Source organism: Peromyscus maniculatus, chromosome 5 (genome assembly GCF_049852395.1).
Source record: "Peromyscus maniculatus bairdii isolate BWxNUB_F1_BW_parent chromosome 5, HU_Pman_BW_mat_3.1, whole genome shotgun sequence".
Taxonomy (NCBI): Eukaryota; Metazoa; Chordata; class Mammalia; order Rodentia; family Cricetidae; genus Peromyscus; species Peromyscus maniculatus.
In genome coordinates this window covers 10,753,450-10,772,915 of record NC_134856.1, presented here as the reverse complement: position 1 = coordinate 10,772,915, position 19,466 = coordinate 10,753,450, and the positions used below count along the sequence as shown (strand labels likewise).

At 52.6% G+C, this 19,466-nt stretch overlaps 1 protein-coding gene and 1 long non-coding RNA gene across 2 annotated transcripts in view; one reads left to right on the top strand and one right to left on the bottom strand.

Moving 5' to 3' along the window:
* Window positions 1-1,654: 1,654 nt before the first annotated feature.
* On the bottom strand, window positions 1,655-10,141 carry LOC107402245 (uncharacterized). The gene is made up of 3 exons (XR_006072083.2): window positions 10,004-10,141; window positions 9,377-9,535; window positions 1,655-3,820 (listed from the first exon to the last, which is right to left on the bottom strand). It is a non-coding gene; the product is annotated as an uncharacterized LOC107402245 (long non-coding RNA).
* Cetp (cholesteryl ester transfer protein) overlaps window positions 7,008-19,466 on the top strand; it is a 20,017-nt gene continuing 7,558 nt past the window's right edge. Inside the window, exons 1-11 of the mRNA XM_006985219.4 lie at window positions 7,008-7,182; window positions 7,933-8,047; window positions 10,019-10,153; window positions 10,257-10,327; window positions 10,523-10,610; window positions 11,206-11,275; window positions 11,449-11,509; window positions 13,138-13,229; window positions 14,383-14,562; window positions 15,217-15,267; window positions 19,177-19,344. Coding sequence (XP_006985281.2) covers window positions 7,065-7,182; window positions 7,933-8,047; window positions 10,019-10,153; window positions 10,257-10,327; window positions 10,523-10,610; window positions 11,206-11,275; window positions 11,449-11,509; window positions 13,138-13,229; window positions 14,383-14,562; window positions 15,217-15,267; window positions 19,177-19,344 — 1,149 coding nt within the window. The 5' untranslated portion in view covers window positions 7,008-7,064. The remainder of the gene's footprint in view (window positions 7,183-7,932; window positions 8,048-10,018; window positions 10,154-10,256; window positions 10,328-10,522; window positions 10,611-11,205; window positions 11,276-11,448; window positions 11,510-13,137; window positions 13,230-14,382; window positions 14,563-15,216; window positions 15,268-19,176; window positions 19,345-19,466) is intronic.

Sequence of the window (19,466 nt, the reverse complement as noted above, 5' to 3'; positions counted from 1 at the left end):
GCTGTGGTGGAGTAACCCAATGCTCAGCTACAAATGGAAGAAAAGAATCAGACCCTTATCTTACCCTCTTCCCTCCAGGGCCCAGGGAGCATTGCTGAAGAGGAAAGAAAATATGTAAGGACAGGAGGAAGGGGTGGAGTGGAGTGTAGAGTTTCCTCCAAACTGAAACATTTCCTTTTGCAGTGTGGAGGGAGATTTATAAGACTAAGAAAACAAAAGTCCACAAAACTTACAAGACCCAGAGTGGAGCAAGCTGTGGAAAATGTAATGGAATCCAGTTACTATCACAAAAGCTACTACTTGGAAAAGTCAAGGACTTTTCCAAAGTCAAGCCATGGCTTAAGAAGTCTTGGTGATGATATTTTAGCTTTTGTATTGTATGTATATAATATATAGAATATATACATTAGCTGGTTTCTATAATGGTTTTCTTGTATGCTATGTACTTCCAAGAACTCCTAACAGTGTATTTATCTAAAATACCTATCAAGTATCCAAGGCCAAACGATCTTCTGAATTAAGGTAACACCCTTGTGGAAACAACACCTGTCTCCTAGGTCAGATAGCTTTATTTCTTGTGCAATTTAAGCTGAGACCCTCCTTTCTTATACAGCCTTACTAACATTATAGACTCCTAACTTCTTACCTAACCACTTCTAGGAATGTGGACTGAGCACATAGACTCCCTTTTTGATATACTAACCGATCATTAGCTCTCAGTTGACCTCCTTTCTTACCACTCCCTTTTTAGGTTGTAAAAGAAAGCCTGACAGTCACGGCCTGAGGAAAATTCTTACCTGCCTTTATGACCCTGTCAGAATTCAAGCCTGGTGACCTGGCTTTAGTTAGAGCACTGCTGTTGCATGGGTGTATACCCGTAAACCTCAGAGATTTAGGATTTTTGAGGATTTTGACTGGAGAACAAACTAGATTTTGAACTAGAAGATTGAGATGGAAGATGAGGAGGAGCCAGATGGGAAAGTACTAGATGGGAAAGAACGAGATGAGAAGAACCTAGATGAGGTAGAATTAAGATAGAACTTAGAGGGGACTGCAGATAAAGGTAGAGAGAAATCAGGCAAGAAAGGAGCTAGGCATGAGAACAGAACTGAAGCTGTGTAGATAGGATTTTATCCCAGAGGAATGAAGTAGACGGACAAAGAGCTCTGTGTACTTAGATTCTTTTCCCAAAAATAATTCTCGCCATTGATAGCTTCTCTTCTGGGCCTCTGGTCTCGAATATTATGAAGGCTGCAGAGGGAGTGAAAACTTACGAAATTTCCGAAGCCTCTCTTCAAGGTTGCATTAGGGGTTGGAGGCCTGTGAGCTGGGCAGGGAGCTCCAGGGAGGCCGCTTCTGTAAGTCACTGTCCATGCTGGGTCAGGCTGCCCTTGCCCTCACCCTCAGCCCACACCCTGCTTCTCTCCATCCTTGTCCCTGCCCTGCCCCACCCGTCCCTGCCCCTGTACCCGCCCCTGCCCCTGTACCCGCCCCTGCCCCTGTACCCGCCCCATCCCAGGCCCCGTCCCCGCCCCCATCCCCATCTCCGCCCCCATCCCAGCCCCCGTCCCCGCCCCCATCCCCATCTCCGCCCCCATCCCAGCCCCCGCCCCCGCCCCATCCCCATCTCCGCCCCCTCACTCTGACAGCACTAGTAAAATTTAATGGATTATCCAGGATTTTTCATTTTTTTTCCAGGTAAGATGAATAAAATTTCACAGTGGATATGTAGGCTTCAAGGATTCCTCTCAGTTTCATGTATGAGAGTTCTTGTAACGAAATGTAATATATAAACTTCCGGTCCCTGCAGGCAGAGTGGTACCATGTTCTCAAAGTCAAGTTCTTTCAAAGAAGGAGGCAATATTGCTGACGTGATTCAGTGCACAGAGCAAGTTGCTCTGCTCTCCACTCGGGTATCTTTTTAACTCTAAAAAATACTTATTTATTTATCATTATTATTTCTAACGTTTAGTGAAGTTTATTTTATGACCATTTTGTATACGTACCTAAGGCATTCTGATTATTTTCCCCACACTATCTCTTATCTCTCTACCATCCCTATCAACCCCCGCCTCCTCCCCACAAGACCCTTCCTAAGATGCACGTCTTCTTTATTTGTGAGAGACGCTTTAACCAAGGCCACCTGTTGAGTATTGATTTGAAGTTACTCATGGGACTCTGGTAGGCTCTGGTGGGAAGACAACTTAGAAAATAACTCCCTGCCTCCCAGACTCTACCCGAGCCTCTCAGATCCATGCCTGGCCACTGGCCGGCAGCCCCAGCTGCTCTGCGTTTGTGATTACAGTTGTGTCTTACCAGAAGATGGCATTTTGTAGCCCTCCTCCTTATCCTGGCTCTTAGGTTTTTTTCTGCCCCGACCCCTCAGTGTTTTAGAGGGACAGTATGAATGTCTTGTTGAGGGCTGAGCACTCAACCATCACTGACTACCAACACTTTAAGGAGTTACGGTCTCTGTATTTATTATCATTCACTGCAAAGAGGGGCTTCTCGGATGAAGGGTGAAAAGGGCCTTTGCCAGGGCCTTGTGACCTTGCCAGCTCTCTGTCAGTCACTGAGGTGTCCTGGGCTTGGAAGAGTCCCATGGGAGTCCTGGCATGGGCTTTTAAGTGATATGGAAGCCTTTGAGTCATTCATGCTCCCGTAACTAAACCCCTTCCTCTGCCCCAACTCATGGGTTCAACAACCTAGACTTGGCCGGAATCATTTCTTTGGCCCTATCTATGAAGAGGGAATAGACATCTTCTCACATACTCCAGAAGTCCTGGAGCATCATGACCAGTGCTGTGGCTGCAGCTGTCTGCGGCTGATCCTGAAGGGCCCCAGCAGCAGGACTAGCCTCAGGGGAGAGGAGAAAGGGCCCTGGAGACCCATCAGAAGTCCCGGACTACCACAGGTGACCACGATGCCAATTTTGCTGCCCCTGAGCCTGCCCAAAGGTGAAGGACCACCAGCGAGCTAAATAAAAAGCTGAAGCAGGCATGTCTGGTTGAGGGGTTTTGTTTTTAAGGCAAAGGCTCACGTAGCCAGGGTTGGCCTCAAACTTACTATGCAGCTGATGATAGCCTAGAATTCCTGACTCTGCTTCCCAGGTACTGGAGGTACAGGCATACGCTTTTCCTGACCTTCAGTTATAAGGACTGAGATAGTCTCCCAAGCTTGAAGGGTGGGCGTTTATGGGTTTGACTGTTTTGTTTTGTTTTTTTTAATCCATTACCCTCCCAATCACACTACTTCACTGGTGTGAGGCCCCTGTACTAGAGTGTGGAGTTTGCCTCTCTCCTTAGTCCAGTGACCGCTAGTTCCCTGATGGGGCACCCTGGGTCGTTGCCCTCTGTTGCCCTGGAGTTGTACACAAACAGCAGCTAAGACAATAGCCCCAGGAAGTCCTCATGACCCTAACACTGGAGGCTCCTGTGTGGGTGGGATACCCAGGAAGCGATGTCTGGGCTAAAGGCTACATTCCATTCACCCACCCTCTCAGCTGAGGGGGGTCCTCACCATGGCTGTGGGTATGAACCTTGAGGGTAGTGTGCCCAGGAGCAGCAGACTGGCCTCTCCGAATCCTGGAAACTGTGAGGCTTGGCTTGCTCCTGTTCCTGAGCAGCTTTGAACTCTTGACGTTGGAGTGACTCTTGAGACAGTGCCAAGTGAGTCTACTCCTGCCCTCCATTTCTTTGGGCCTTCCTCATATGGGCTGTCCTGTCCAAGTCCCTGCATCCTTGGCTCCTTCCCAGGGGCTGTGAGTGGCAGCAATCGGTGAGTTGGTCCCAGTGAAAACAGGGCAGGCAGTTCTTGGCCCCTGTGGATCAGATGTCATATGTTGTACTTTTTGGAAAGGTAACACACCCACCGCACTTGAAATTCAAACGTCACAGAGTCTGTCTGTTGGGCTCTTTATAGAAGCCTTTGGTCCTATAGAACTAAAGGCAGGGAGGGCCATCTCATTTAACAGATGAAGAAGCAGAGGCTCCCAGTGGCCACACAGACCCTGTCACTAGCGCCTCGGCTCTCCCTTTCTCCAGTGCCAGAGACTTGTGGGGGCCTGGGCTGTGGAGAATGTGGCACTACACGGTCAGCAGACTCTTGGCTAGTGGTCAGTCTTGCCTGCCACCAGGGAGAGCTGGATGGGAGCGTGGGAGGGTGCGAGCAGCCCGTCTCACTGCCCACAGTGTGTCAGAGACCTGGTGGCTGCTCTTGGAAGATGAGGATGACTGTCTCTGGCACTTTATAGACGGCTGCAGAATGTGGCCTTTGGGGTTTAAAGCCCTATAACGTCCTTCAGCTGTGTTACCCGGAGGAATCTTGCTGCACTCAGACTGTTGGATGGGAATGGAGAATCAGAGGTAATTACTCACAGTTATCATGAGAATGGACTAAGACCTGTATGAAGAGTGAGTTCCCATGCTTTCCAATTCACATCCAATTCAACCGGCATTTACATGAGATCCTACTGTGTGGAGACACACCTCAGCTATGATCTCCGATGCATATGCTGACCGCTGAGCAGGGGCTTTTAGCAAGATCAGTCAGAGCAGTGGGGAGTTATACGGTCAGCAATCACGTGACTGCCTGCGTCTGAGAGGTGGAAACTGCTTCTGCATGTGAACCTCAGGGTCCAGGAGAGAAGGCCAAGCTGTCTTGTTTCCCGTCTCTCATCCCGGACCTGCTTACGGTGGGTGATTAGGAATATTCATCCGTTGACTAAATGTTCAGAGACACTAAAGGCTTGTTACACACCCCTACCCAATAAGTTGGTTTTGGAATGGAAGGATTAGCAGATGAATTGATCTCTTTTCTTAAAAAAAGATACGTATTTTTAATTTGTGTGTATCTGTGTATGTATCTGTGTGTGTGTTCACATGTGTACTGTGTGTGTGTGTGTGTGTCCATGGGCATGTCCATGTGTGTCTGTGTATGTGTATTTGTGTGTGTGCCCATGTGTATCTGTGTGTGTCTGTGGGTATGTGTCTGTATGTCTAGGTGTGTGCATGTGTTGGTGCTCACAGAAACTAGAGGCATGAGATTCCTTGGAGCTGGATTTATAGGCAGTTATAAGCCTCTTGACATGAGTGCTGGAAATCAAACTCGGGTCTTCAGCGAGAGCAGTATACCTTTTAAAGCACTGATCCGTCTTGTCAGCCCCAAGTGAATTGACATTTTTCCTCTCTACATCTTCTCTACTACATAAATCCTATATATGTACAGATATACATCGTCCATATATGGACACACAGATAGATGATAGATGGATGGGTGGATGGATGGATGGATGGATGGATGGATGGATGGATGGTAGATAGACAGACAGACAAGGTTTCATGTGACCCTGGCTGGTCCTAAGCTTGCTACACAGCCTACGAACAGCCTTGACTTTCTAATCCTCTCTCCTCCGCCACACAAGTGGTTACAAGCATGTGCCCTCACACCCGGTTTTTTGCAGGTCCTAAGGATCAAACCCTGAGCCACATTTGCAGGCCCCCATTATAGGGTTTCTCTGTGTAACAGTCCTGGCTGTTCTGGAACTTGCTCTGTAGACCAGGCTGGCCTGGAACTCACAGAGATCCTCCTGCCTCTGCCTCCTGAGTGCTGGGATTAAAGGTGTGTGCCACCACCACCCAGCTCCCATTTTATATTTTTAAAATACTATGATGACTACGAGACATTTTCGGGAGCACCAGAACTCCCCGAGGCGAATGATGTTGTATCAAGTGAGTGGCAGAGGAGGGAGGGAGGCCAGGGTGGGCCCTGACCATAGGAACCACCGCTGCAGTAGCTGAGGTCTGGGCACTGCCAGCCCCCACCGCAGCTGCCAGGCTCCTGCTACTATCCCAGAGCACGTGGAGCCAAGTTTAAGTGGGCAGGCAGACACTGAACCTTGGGTCCCCTGGCTCCCTGTCCCTTGGAGTAGGCATTCTGAAGCTATGTTCCGCTGGCCACAGACCTTCTTCTTTGCCTCATGGGGACTCTTTGGGCCTTCCAGAACAGTTGGCATGAGCCTGGGTCTGATGATGTTCTCTCTCGTTCCTTCTCTGGCATCTGGAGCTAAGGACATGAAAGCTTCACAGCCCTAATGATTCAGAATCCAGAACAATTTGATTCCAGGAATGGTAATAGCAAGAAGATCTTGAGCGCGGGGGCGGGGGGGGGGGGAGCATAGGGGCCTAGGGTGTGCCCGAGCACCTCAGGAAAAGGTAATGGGGGTCTTCAAAACCCTTAAAGATGTGGACCCAGGGCCTGAACGTCTAGACAAAGCTGCCACCAACTGCATGTGACCTGGGCCAGCTCCCCTCCCTCTCTGGGCCAGCTCCCCCCCTCTCTGGGCCAGCTCCCCCCCCCCTCTCTGGGCCAGCTCCCACCCCTCTCTGGGCCAGCTCCCCCACCCCTCTCTGGGCCAGCTCCCCCCCCTCTCTTCCTCAGACAACAAGGATGTAAGCAACTGAACTCAGTGTTCTCTAACAGGAGCACCCCAAAGGGCAGGCTGTACAGGCCGCCAGAGGTGGGAGGTGCTGTAATGGTACCCAGGGATGGTTTGAATGCTCCAGGAAGCTCCTGTCAGAGTATCAGAGGTTCTTGGTGTTTCAGCAGACAGCAAAGGAGAGGCTGGGATCCAGGTCCCTACCAGACAGGCCTCTGCCCCTTTGGCATGCAGCGGCAGACCTCCAGTTTAGGTCACCGTGGGGCCGCAGGATCCGGCAAGAGCTGGATGCCGCTATTTAACGACCATTGTATTTTGATTTCTTTACTTATGACAAGCGAGAGATAAAGTTCAGGCACACTTGAGGATGGAGGGGGCATAAATTAAAGGAAGTGTACAACAGAAGGGTGCGGGTCCTTGTGGGCGGATGAGCAGAGGGTGGGGCACCCTGGTCATACGGCCAGCACTGACCCCAGAGGAGGTCAGAGGTCCTGGGCAGGAAGGAGTTAGACCCTTGGAGCCAGAAAAACTCTGCTTCCCGGAAGAACCTCGTGGGGGCTGGGCAAACACATATATAGGCAGAGTGTAGGTGTCCAGCCAGGCCACTGGCCACCGCTGCTGGAGCATCATGAGAGCTGTGACGCTCCTGAGCCTGGCCCTGCTGGGAAGCACCTGCGCCTGCTCCACCAGCACCTCGTATGAGGCGGGCATTGTGTGCCGCATCACCAAGTCTGCCCTTCTGGTGTGTAAGTGCCTGCCTATCTCTGTCCAGGGGGCTTTCTCTCGGGACGTCTGCTGTGGCCAGAAGCCAGCCAGCATCGGAGCAGGGCTGCACCCTGGCAGCTTGGGGGCGAGGGTGGAGAGAGGTGGGGGAGGAAGAGAGGGAGGGAGAAAGAGATGAGCTGTGAGAGTGAGGTGAGGGGCAGCCTTTCTCCTCCCACTACACATTCAAGATCAAGGTTGCTGGTGCCCGCTAGATGTCAAATAGTCAGGTTTGCGGAGGACCCTGAGTCAATCTGTAGTTACAGTCCCTGTAACCTGAGGGAACCAGGTTAGGGACAAAGCTAGGGGTTATGTGTCCTTGGTGATAGAAGCCAACCTGTGGCCAGAGTCAGGCTGTGTGACCTTCGCTCTCCTGCTTTCTCTGTGACTCCACCTGAGGATGATATGTGGAGGTTAAGTTGTGTTATCTACACAGAATATTCCACAGTATTCGTACTGGGAGCCAGGGGTCTGGGTGCGGCTGGAGCTGGGGGATATCATTTTTGACTAGAATCATGCAGTTCCTAAGTGTTGGGAAGTATAGCCTAGAATATGAGCAGGGTCTGTGGAAGGGGTTCTGTGTTTCCTGAGGACTACCCCACCCCGCTCCCACCCAGAGGCCTGTTGGTGGGGGGCTCATCCCAGAGAGGCTGGACAGTGAATGGTCCAGACTCGGCTGGTGGAAGGTGAGGTTTGCCCAGTGTGCAGACCCCACCACTGAGCTCTCCTTCCAGTGAACCAGGAGACAGGCAAGGTCATCCAGACGGCCTTCCAGAGAGCCTCCTACCCAGACATCAAGGGTGAGAAGTCCATGATGCTCCTGGGCCGAGTCAAGTATGGTCTGCACAAGTGAGTGGCGGGACGGGGGCTGGAGGGGAGGAGCTTGGGACATACTGTGGACCCAGGGAGGGGGAGCAGCAGGATCGAGGCCCCGACCTGATGTGCCTTCCCCTGCTTTCAATCTGTCCAAGTGCAGGGGACCCCAGGGTGACCGGCCTGTACTCCCCTCCACAGCAGCCTCTGTAGGAGTCGGGCCTCGAGGACCTCTTTCATCTGGGCTAGGAAGACGAGGCAAAGAGAGGCAGTACGCTGAGATTTCTTGGCCAAACGATTTTCCTGACTTGAATGGGACCGTGGTCAGGCCCAAGATCAGGCTGTGGGCCTGATGCTTTTAAGCTGTGTTTTACGTTTTCATTATTGCATCTCCCCAAGGGCCCGGCTTGGCCAATAAGAGGGAGGAGAGTGTGTAGGTTAGGCTGTTTAGAGGTCACGCTGCGCAGCAGGCACGCCTGAGCCCTCAGTGCAGCTCCTGGGACTCAACTTTCTGTGTGTCTCAGGCCCCAAACCCAGGGAAGGAACTGTTCTTAGACCGTATCTTTGTTTTAAAACCAACATCCTCTTCACCAGACCCCTAAAACAGACCCTGGACAGTGACCTGTCCCTCTTTAGAGCCACTAGGGGGCGCTGGTGGTGCTGGAATGCCTCCTTGAGGACAGTTACTGGTGGAGAGGGCCGAGGAGGCAGCCAGGGCTCTGTTTGATCTTGAGTGTCAGTTTCTCTTTCTGTATAATGAGGATAATGTCCTATGTCACAACAGGCCAGACACTGCGAAACAGACAGGCTGTCCTGGGAATTGTTAAAAGAGACATGACTTTACCAGGTGTGGTGGCGCACACCTTTAATCCCAGCACTCAGGAGGCAGAGGCAGGCAGATCTCTGTGAGTCTGAGGTCAGCCTGGTCTACAGAGCGAGTTCCAGGACAGCCAGGGTTACACAGAGAAACTTTGGAGAGAGCGAGAGCGAGAGCGAGAGGGAGAGGGAGAGGGAGAGGGAGAGGGAGAGAGAGAGAGAGAGAGAGAGAGAGAGAGAGAGAGAGACCCTTTAACACATTAGCAGCAGTCCAGACCAGATTGTCCAAGAATAGATTTCATTTCAATGTAAGTGTCGCCCACACTACCATGGCTCGATAACCAGGGACTGGGGATTGGCTGTGATGGAAATCACTGCGTACAATGGGGATTCTTTACCCCATTGTCTACGAAAGGAGCGGAATAAAATGTAATGGGAAAGAAAGGTCTGGGGAGAAGGCTGAGTCTGTAAAGAGCCTACCACACATGCAAGAGGACCTGAGTTCAGGTCGCCAGCACTCAAGCAGAAGCCGAGCATGGAGGCACGTACCTGCGTCTTAGTCAGGGTCCCTATCGCTATGATGAAACACCATGGCCAAAGCAACTCGAGGAGGAAGGGGCTCATTTAGCTCACACTTCTGTATCACAGCCCATCATTGAAGGAAGTCAGGGCAGGATCTCAAACAGGACAGGAACACGGAGGCAGGAGCTGATAAAGAGGCCATGGAGGGACATGAGGTACCCTGCCTTGTGCAGTTTCTAGAGGCCACTCCAGCCCAGGCTTCTGACCCCTCTGTCTCTGAGATCTGCAAGGCTACATACATCCTTGCCCATCTTCCCTGGTCACGTGTCTGCCCTTGCCTCCCCCTCCCCTGTCCAACAGTGGGGCTTGTGATAAACTTACATCCACCCGGTGACTTAGGTCTCCCCCACTTTCATATCCCCACACCTTCATGGTCCCCTCTGTGGATTAGGAGGTGAACATTTCAGGTGGGGGTCGTTGTCCTGTCTAATACCCTTCCCAGCCCCTTAGGCAGCTTTCTGGGAGACCCAGGTTCCTGGGGGTGACTCCAGGGTGCATTTACCCCCCGGATGGCAGACAGGGCTGGACCTCTCGAGCATGTGGAGAGGCAGCGATAGCCCCTCCCTGCCCATAGTGCCCCTCCTTACTACCTACCGTCTGTCCTCACAGCATCCAGATCAGCCACCTGTCCATTGCCAACAGCCAGGTTGAGCTGGTGGAGGCCAAATCTGTTGATGTCTCCATTCAGAACGCATCTGTGATCTTCAAGGGGACCCTGAACTATGGCTACAAGGGCGCCTGGGGGTGAGCATTCACATTAGCTGTTGAGCCATCTGCCGGCCTCTCAGCAACTATAAAGGAACACAGGGGCAGTTTCGTGAGGGTGTTGGGACTTGGCTTTTTGCAGGTTGAACATTGAACAGTCTGTGGACTTGGAGATTGAGGCGGCCATTGACCTCCAGATCAATACGCAGCTGAGTATGTTGGCTACTCTGGGAAGGTGGGAGGCCAGGCTACAGGGATGGAAGACCGAGTCCATGGGTGTTCTGAGGCCTCAGGAGGGGCAAGCTGGGAAAGGAAGGCCAGAGCTGGCCATGCTTCCGGCTGGCCTGGGCTGCCCATGGGTGCTGCCTTGTAGCCCAGGCTGCCCTGATGGGTGTTGGGCTCTTACAGCCTGTGACTCTGGCAATGTACGGACTGATGCCCCCGACTGCTCCATCTCCTTCCATAAGCTGCTTCTGCACCTCCACGGGGAGCGTGAGTAAGTCACCACCTCTGAGAACTCCTTCTTATACCCCAGGCCTGTCCGTGTGCTCCCTCCTCCGAGGGGTCATTCCCAGCCCCTTCCCATTAGTGAACCCTTAAAACCCAGCAACAGCAACAACAGCTCCATTGCTGAGAATGCACTATGTGATAAAGAGTTTTCTAACCTCACTGCACAGAGAGGAGCCTAAGGTTCAGAGAAGCTCCAGGAACACAATCAAGGACAAATGTGGATAGCAGGGGGCAGCTGGAGTCTGGGAACTGCAGAGAGCCATCTCTCTGCCCTTCAGCAAATGGGTTCATGCATGGATGCAGACTCCGGCATGTCCACATGCATGGAAAATAAAAGTGTGACAAGAAGTGGGCCCTCTGGGGAAAGCCTATGGTAGCAAAGTGGTTGACATGGGTTCCAGGCCTCCTGAGTTCAGTGCTCTCTGCTGTGAGGTGTGTGTGTGGGGGTGCTAATGTCTGCTTCCTGGGCTCCTGGAGGATTCTGAAGGCAGAGGAACCCTGAAGGCTGCTTAGCATGCAGTAGGTACTCAATGCATGCACACGACTACGTGGAGACCCACTGTGATGCTTGGTCCCTTCAGGCCTGGGTGGATTAAGCAGCTGTTCACAAATATCATCTCCTTCACCCTGAAGCTGGTCCTGAAGGGACAGGTAGGTGAAGCCAGACCAGAGTCACGCCCGGGAACCAGGGCTCCTCGTCCCGTCTCTTCCTCCCCGGTACCCATTCCCAGTGAGTCATTCAGACACAGCTAGACAGAGGCATCACCTGCCTCTTATCTGGCCTCCTTGCCTGCCTGATAAACAGCTTGAGCTGTCTACTCCAGGTCTGCAAGGAAATCAACGTCATCTCTAACATCATGGCTGACTTTGTCCAGACAAGGGCTGGTGAGTTCTGTCTTCATAGTTTTATTGTGTGCCATTGGGACAGCCACTCCTTTATGTGGCTTTTACTAACCTGAGAGTCATTTCCTCTTGGAGATGCAGCTTTTTAAGCTGACCTTGGGTGAGGCACTGAACCCCTGAACCTCAGTTTCCCTGTTGGTAATACAGAGGTGATAACAGCACCGTACCCCATAGGGTAGCAAGAAAATTGACTGAAAAACGAGAGTAAATGTAAAGAATGTAAGACAGTAGCTGGGCTATCACCAGCGCATATTTTCACAACTAGATTTCTCAGCATCCCATTCTCCTGCTGCTAAGCCCAGCAGCAACTACATATTGAACAGCAAATGGATGAATGAGGAGATGGAGACCTCCCTGAGGGGGGCTGCAATCTCATCCCTACTTCCCATCAGGCCCTGAGCTAAGGGGGAGCCCCCACGAGCCTGTGCACTGTGGAAGGAACCATCGGGACTGTGTTGTCCAGTAAGGACATTCCTGTGTCACTGGGAGGAACACAGAGTGAGGACTGGGTGCTGTGAGGAGTGGGCGGTCCTGTCCTGTCGGGTACTAACGGACAGAGTCACCGTTGGTTGACCTACTACTCACCCAACAGTTGGCTTCTAGCTAGGCAGTCCTCCTAGCCCCGTTTTACTAATGATGACTAGTTTATAAGCTGACAGGACACTCCCACACCCCAAACAAGAAGTGGAAGAAAGGATTCAAACAATTGGTCCTTTAGCCGCTGAGCACTGGACCTGGCCACCTAGTCCTTGCTCCCTGAAGAAGGGCAAAGAAGAGCAATGAAGGTCTAGGTCAAGATCCTTGGGGACCTCTACAGGATGAGTTAGGAGGGGAGACCTCCATCGCCCCAGGTACCTTGGCAGCATCCTAGCCTTCTGTCCAGGATGTAGAGTAGCCACACGGTATGGGACAGCCAGCTGCCTTCCCCCCTCCCCACCATCACCAGGGAAACCTGGATTAGGAACCTTTGAGCTTCTGGGGGAACATGAGGTGGCCCTGTCCATCAGGGAGTGGTGTGAGAGCCCACAGGAGTGGAGGCGGGATAGAGACACAGAATTCAACTGGGCTGTGTCCCATACCTACCTCTGAGCCCACACCGACTAGTGGGACTGGTGGCTACAGAGCCCTTAGGGACTGCAGAGGTACAAGTATTTGCTGTCTGCTCCTTTGTGAGAAACAACTGTAGCCCCCTGTTGGACCTGGGAGAAGACTGGGAAGAAAGATTAGTAGACTTGCTCACAGTGGTGCGAGCTCACTCTCTCACATGCTTGCATAGACGAATTAAATGAACACAGCCCTGAGGTAGATGTCCTCGGAGGTGAGGACAAGAGTCCCTAAGGAGGTCAGGTCATGTCATCATCTGCTGTTGCCACTCACAGTTTGGATCTGGGGTTACAGCCTGGACTTGGACTCCGAACCCTTCTCCCACAAGATCTTCCTCAGCATGGAACTGCCCAGACAGACAGTAGCTGGGAAAAGAGAGTAAAACAGTGTCCACCCTTAGCCCTGTTCCACAGACGGGAGCGCCTCTCTGGAGCATTTGGAACAAAGAACCCCTCAGCCAGGGCCAGCCCCACCCACAGGGTCCATTGACCTTTGCTTCCCCACAGCCAGCATCCTCTCAGATGGAGACATCGAGGTGGACATTTCCTTGACAAGATCACCTGTCATCACGGCCACCTACCTTGAGTCCCATCATAAGGTAGGCGTGTTAGGAGGGAGCAGGACTTTTCCTGCTGTACTCTTGGGTTTAGCCCTTACCTTCTACTCCCTACCCACAGAAGCCAAGTAATCCCTCACCACACCTCTGCAAGGCATTTTATGACATGAACAGAAAGCAGGACCTCAGTTCATGTGCCCATGCCCTCTGCAGGTGCTAGGGTACCCCACACCCTGTCCAGCACTGGCTCCATTACAAAATGCTTATTTCCCTTCTGTCCTCCTCAATAGCAGTCACTCAGGGTAGCCACGCCCTCTTGTAGGATCTGGTGAAAGCCCTGGACCCCCTATCACCTGAGACATGGGTTGAACAACTGTAACAAAGAGACCCTAGAGAACAGCTTAAAGCCCACAGCAGTTCAGCTTCCCTGGGGAACGGCCTGGGGAATCTGGCCGATGCAGTGTTAGTGTGCACAATACAACCATGCTGTGACCTGAATGACACACCCACTCTTCTCACACCCTACGGGCCTGGCCTCTGCCACAGGGTCACCTAGCTGAGAAGGTTATTCCATGACACTGTGACCCTGGCTAAGACCTGAGTGTTATAGAACTGAGAGAGAGAGAGAGAGAGAGAGAGAGAGAGAGAGAGAGAGAGAGAGAGAGAGAGAGAGAGAGCAATTATCTCTCCAATGGGGCTTGTCCCTAGGAAAGTGACCAAAAGGAATACTTCAGGAGGGTGTGGACGCCGATGAAGACCCTCTAAAACATGTGGGTGGCCATGGTCAGTGGGCAAGGAACTAAGAGTGGCTTGTCTTCCTCACTCTGTTGGCTGGGACTAGTGGCCATTGCCTGTCAGCTCCCTGAGGTGCAGGGCTGGTGGCCAGGGTGGGAGCATGGAGAACCACGGTCCAGCTGCTCTGATTGCTGTCTCTGGAGTGTCAGCCTGGGAAGTGGTGACCATGCCCACCTGCCTCGCCTCACACTGCTCTCGGAGCAAATCAGGCAATTTAGCTGTGTTCATTGAATGAATGGATGTCTGGCTGGGAGGAAATTGAGTGCGACTGTCCCTCAGTTTCCCCATCTGTCTTCAACTAGACGCTCTGCTTTCCAAAGCTCCACCCTTCTCCCTGAGGCCGGCTGCTGAGCCCAGCAGGGCTAAGGAGAAGGGCATCCACTACACCAGTTTCTTCCAGGGTCATTTCATCTACAAGAACATCTCCGAGGTCCTCCCTCTCCCGGTCTTCTCGCCCACACTGCTGGGGGACGCCCGAATGCTCTACTTCTGGTTCTCTGAGCAAGTCCTCGACTCCTTAGCCAAGGTCGCCTTCCAGGATGGCCGCCTCCAGCTCAGCCTGGAAGAGGCAGAGTTCGGGGTAAGGGGCAGGGTGGGCTTCAGGGACAACCATGGGTGTGATGGTCTGGGTGTCGGTCAAAGGAGCCATGAACCACTGAAGCTGCAGCCATAATATTAAATTCTAGCAGTTATTGGTGCCCACTATGTGTAGTGTGTAAGAGTCACCGATCCATGAAACAATAGACAGGCGGATTAATTGCAGATATTTTCGGCACATGGTAATTACGCAAATTACCTGCTTTTAACATCGGCGCTGATGCACTTTTGTTGCACCGGCTGCAGGTGAGTAGTGTTGCCACTTTCAATAGGCAAACGCGTTCAACCAAAAATAAGGAACACAAAGAAGCCTGAGAGGATAGGGGGCTTGTCCTAGACAGCCCAGATCAGAAGAGGTGACTCACAGCCAGCACCTTCCACAGCTGCTTAGCTGGCTTCCAGTCCACGCTTTCCAGTGAATCAATGGGGGAAACTGGGCTCCCAGAGGGAAGACTGCAAGGTCCAAAGCCTGGGCGTCCCGAGCCTCCAGCGAGGTCAGGGTTTCTTATACTCTACCCTTCCCAGATCTTCTCTGGGGGTTGTGTTTCAGGGAGGGGTCCAGTCCACGACATTGCGCCCACGCCTGACGTGTCTTTCTGAGGAGTAACCGCACCCACACTCACCCTTTCTCTTGTAGGCAGTTCTAGAGACGTGGCACTTCCACCCTAGCCAGGAAATCATTCCGGAGGTAAGTTCTTGTCGCCTGGAGTTTAGCTTATGCACCTCGATCCTGCCCCTGCTTCAGGAGCTCTCCTGTCCCCAGCCAGTCTCAGCAGTGGGGACATGTATACGAACAAGGACGAGCTCCTGGGTGTCCAGCCCGAGCTAAAGCTTTCTGCTGATTATTTCATTTGGAACTTTGTATAAGCCTGAGGGCCAGACACTGTTCTGAGTGCCAGTCTCACACGGGGCAGCCTAGTGAATGGCAGCGCTACCCTTGGGGCAGCCATGATGACTCTGAAGATTATTCCCCACACCCCTGCTCCATACCAAGTCCATAGGGTCTGGGGGGATGGAACCCCAGGATTAGCCCCAGACTCTCTCAGAGGGCCTAGACAACGGGCTGTCACTACTCACTATTGACTCTGAACTCAGCCTCAGATGGGCTTTCTGGACGTCACAGCTTCTCCTCTGCTAAGTGGTGATGATGTCTGTAAACCTGTTTCTCAAGGTGAGGTCCTAGTCTTGAAGGGACCATTGCCCTTTCTGGGTGAACCCCTCCAGCCTCCTGTGGTGGCTGCTTGGGTATTTTCATACCACCCTAAATTCTCCAGGTGCTCTCCCAGCTTCGTACCACCCCCCTTCCCACAAACTCAGTAACTCTATGCAGCTGCTTCTCCCAGAGTGGCCCCGACAGAGCTCACCTCTGCTGCAGGCCCCACTCACCCCGCCTGCTCCTCCTTGGAGAAGGGGGAAGTATTCCTGGCCTAGCAGTGATGGCCCTTCCCTTCTGAAATTCCTGCCTTCCCTTCCCAGCCTAGACTGCTTCCTCCTTCCAGAGATACAACTCAGAACATAGGCAAACCTCTGATGTGTCCTCCCTCATCCCCCCACCAAGGGCCATCGTGATGTCCACACCCCTGACTTGTCCTCCTCATCCCCACACCGAGGGCCATCGTGGTGTCCACACCCCTGACTTGTCCTCCTCATCCCCACACCGAGGTCCACCATGATGTCCACACCCCTGACTTGTCCTCCTCATCCCCACACCGAGGTCCACCATGATGTCCACACCCCTGACTTGTCCTCCTCATCCCCACACCGAGGGCCACCGTGGTGTCCACACCCCTGACTTGTCCTCCTCATCCCCCCACCAAGGGCCATCGTGATGTCCACACCCCTGACTTGTCCTCCTCATCCCCACACCGAGGGCCATCGTGGTGTCCACACCCCTGACTTGTCCTCCTCATCCCCACACCGAGGTCCACCATGATGTCCACACCCCTGACTTGTCCTCCTCATCCCCACACCGAGGTCCACCATGATGTCCACACCCCTGACTTGTCCTCCTCATCCCCACACCGAGGGCCACCGTGGTGTCCACACCCCTGACTTGTCCTCCTCATCCCCACACCAAGGGCCACCGTGATGTCCACACCCCTGACTTGTCCTCCTCATCCCCACACCGAGGGCCATCGTGATGTCCACACCCCTGACTTGTCCTCCTCATCCCCACACCGAGGGCCATCGTGGTGTCCACACCCCTGACTTGTCCTCCTCATCCCCACACCAAGGGCCACCGTGGTGTCCACACCCCTGACTTGTCCTCCTCATCCCCACACTGACAGTCATTGTGATGTCCACATCCCTGACTTGTCCTCCTCATCCCCACACCGAGGGCCACCGTGGTGTCCACACCACTGTAAGGTCTGTCCACTTCTCCCTGCTTCCATTGCCAACCCCAGGCCCAGCTACTATGGGGTCTCTGTGACCTCAAAGGCTGCAGAGAGATGGTCGACACAACTCAGTAGTCGGTGTTGCTTCAAACTTCTGGAGTCGGACCCTGAGGGTTTATTTTTTGCATATTGAAGCATAGCACAATTTGATGAAATCTATTTTGCTAATAATTAACTTAGTCCCATGTGCAAAACAAAGCATACCTACATCTCCTTGAGGAACAAAGTAAGCTAAATACAGATCAGACAGACTTGGTTCTATAGATTGAGAGGGAAAAAATCATGATGAGGTCTATTTTTGTGTTAAATGTTCCGCTCAGGAAGTCCTGCACCTTGCTAGACTCAGTTACAAATCCTGTGTTCAGGGATTGCTCTTTGCTCGGGTTGCTTTTTGTGCTGCTGCTGCTGCTGCTGCTGCTGCTGCTGCTGCTGCTGCTGTTTGGAGACAGGGCTTCACCGCTGTATGCATGGCTCACGCTAGCCTCAAATTCTACATGTAGCCCAGGCTGCTCTCCAACTTTTATCTTGCTCCAGCTGGGATTGCAAGTGTTCACACCATGGCTCGGCCTCTCATCTCCACCACTCACCCTGCCTGAACCTCCTTGTGGCTTCCTTTGGTGAGGGTACTTTTCAGTGTTCTTTCCACAGACAGGACATATCTTACTCCGAGTTGTACATCTCACCAATTTCTGAGGGCACCAAAGCCCAGAGACATGCCCCTACCTCAGTGCCACATCCTGTCTGGTGTCTCAGGGCTTCGCTGCGTACAGTTTCACCTCTCAGCTGGCTCCCCACAAAGCCTGTCTCCAGAACCTAGGATCGTCCCTTTATTTTGAGCTCAGCTATATGTTAAGTAAAGCTTTTATCTGGGGCGCTCACTGGCTGAGTAGCACATTTAGGACAAGCTGCCGGCCCAGTCCCACAGGCTGCAGGTCCTGTAGCTCTGCCCAGTTGACCTGCTCCATTTCCTTCCTTGTGTGGGCTAAGCTCCACCCACAGGGCCTCTGCTAGCTCGGCCACCAGAGTGTTCCCCACCCCCTTCGCATCTGATTCTTTTCCATCTACAGGGTAGGCCTCTCCTACCTCCTGGTCTAAGTCACAGACTTGTACCCCAGCCTGGTCCCTCTCTCCTTTCACCCACTCTTTGCTTGCAATTGTACACTTTGTTTGGGGATGCTCTAACCAGTGTTGGGCTTTGCTGGCAGACTATGCGTGTTTGGCTGTCTGCTGAATCCAGCTCCTGGTCAGAGCTCAAGTTAATAAGGTCCCCATAGATATTAGAAGCATCAGCAGGCTGTCAAATCTTTCTCTCTCCCTCCCCGCCTCTCTTTCTCGTGTGTGTGTGTGTGTGTGTGTGTGTGTGTGTGTGTGTGTGTGTGTGTGTGTGTGTGTGTTTTCAAGACAGGGTTTCCCTGTGTAGCCCTGTCTGTGCTGGAACTTGCTCTGTAGCCCAGGCTGGCCTCAAACTCAGAGATTCACCTGCCTCTGCCTCTTGAGTTCTGGGATTAAAGGCATGCGCCACCATGCCTGGCTTTAAGAACAACAACAAAACTCTCTATTCTTTTCATCACCCCTACTGGGTCCCCAGTAGGACCATCTCTCAGCTCTGTGTGTGGGTGTTCTCACATATTCCTCACTGCTGTCACCCCCATTTCACAGACCAGGAAAGTGAGGCCACAAACCTAAGTGACTGTGTCCCTCCCACGCCCCTGGGGATGGGCAGGGAAACAAGAGCTTCTGCTCTCCCCGATACAGATAACAAAACTCAGGGCCCGAAGAGTCTTAACTTCTTTTTAAATTTTTTTGTTTATTTACTTAATTTTACATATATGAATGTTTTGTCTGCATGTCTGTATGTGCACCATATGTGTGCCTGGTGCCCATGGCGTTCAGAAGAGGGCATCAGATCCCCTGGAATGGAATTACAGACTGATGTGAGCCACCATGTGGGTGCTAGGAATCAAGTCAGAAGAGCAGCAGCACTCTTAACTGGTGGGCCGTCTCTCCAGCCCGAGTCCTAACATCTTGCTGCGTCACTGTTAGTTGGTGTTGAGGAATAGCCCAGAGCCTGAGCCACTGCCCCAAGCTGTGTTTACCCACCCGGAACTCCAGTCAGTCTGATCCCTCCAGTCTCTGAGGGCAGTGGCCACAGCCCTCCTGATGGCCCCTGTTCCAATCACGGGATCCCTGTCTCTCCACAGCTGTTCCATGGCTTCCTCAGCAGCCCAGGCCGAGTCACTGTCAACTGCCCGAAGAGGCCCACAATCTCCTGCCAGAACAAGGGTGTGGTGGTCAGGTCTCCCGTCGTGGTGGACTTTCTCTTCCCACATAAGGATGGGCAAGATTCTGCGACTCACACTTTTGAAGAGGTGAGATGGGTGCCGGGGTTTGGAGCTCTGGTAGTCGTCAGAATCTATCCATTCTTTTCACCCTCTCTGCTGGGATCCATTGTTTCCTACCCATGGCTCCTGTTCCTCACAATTGTGGGATG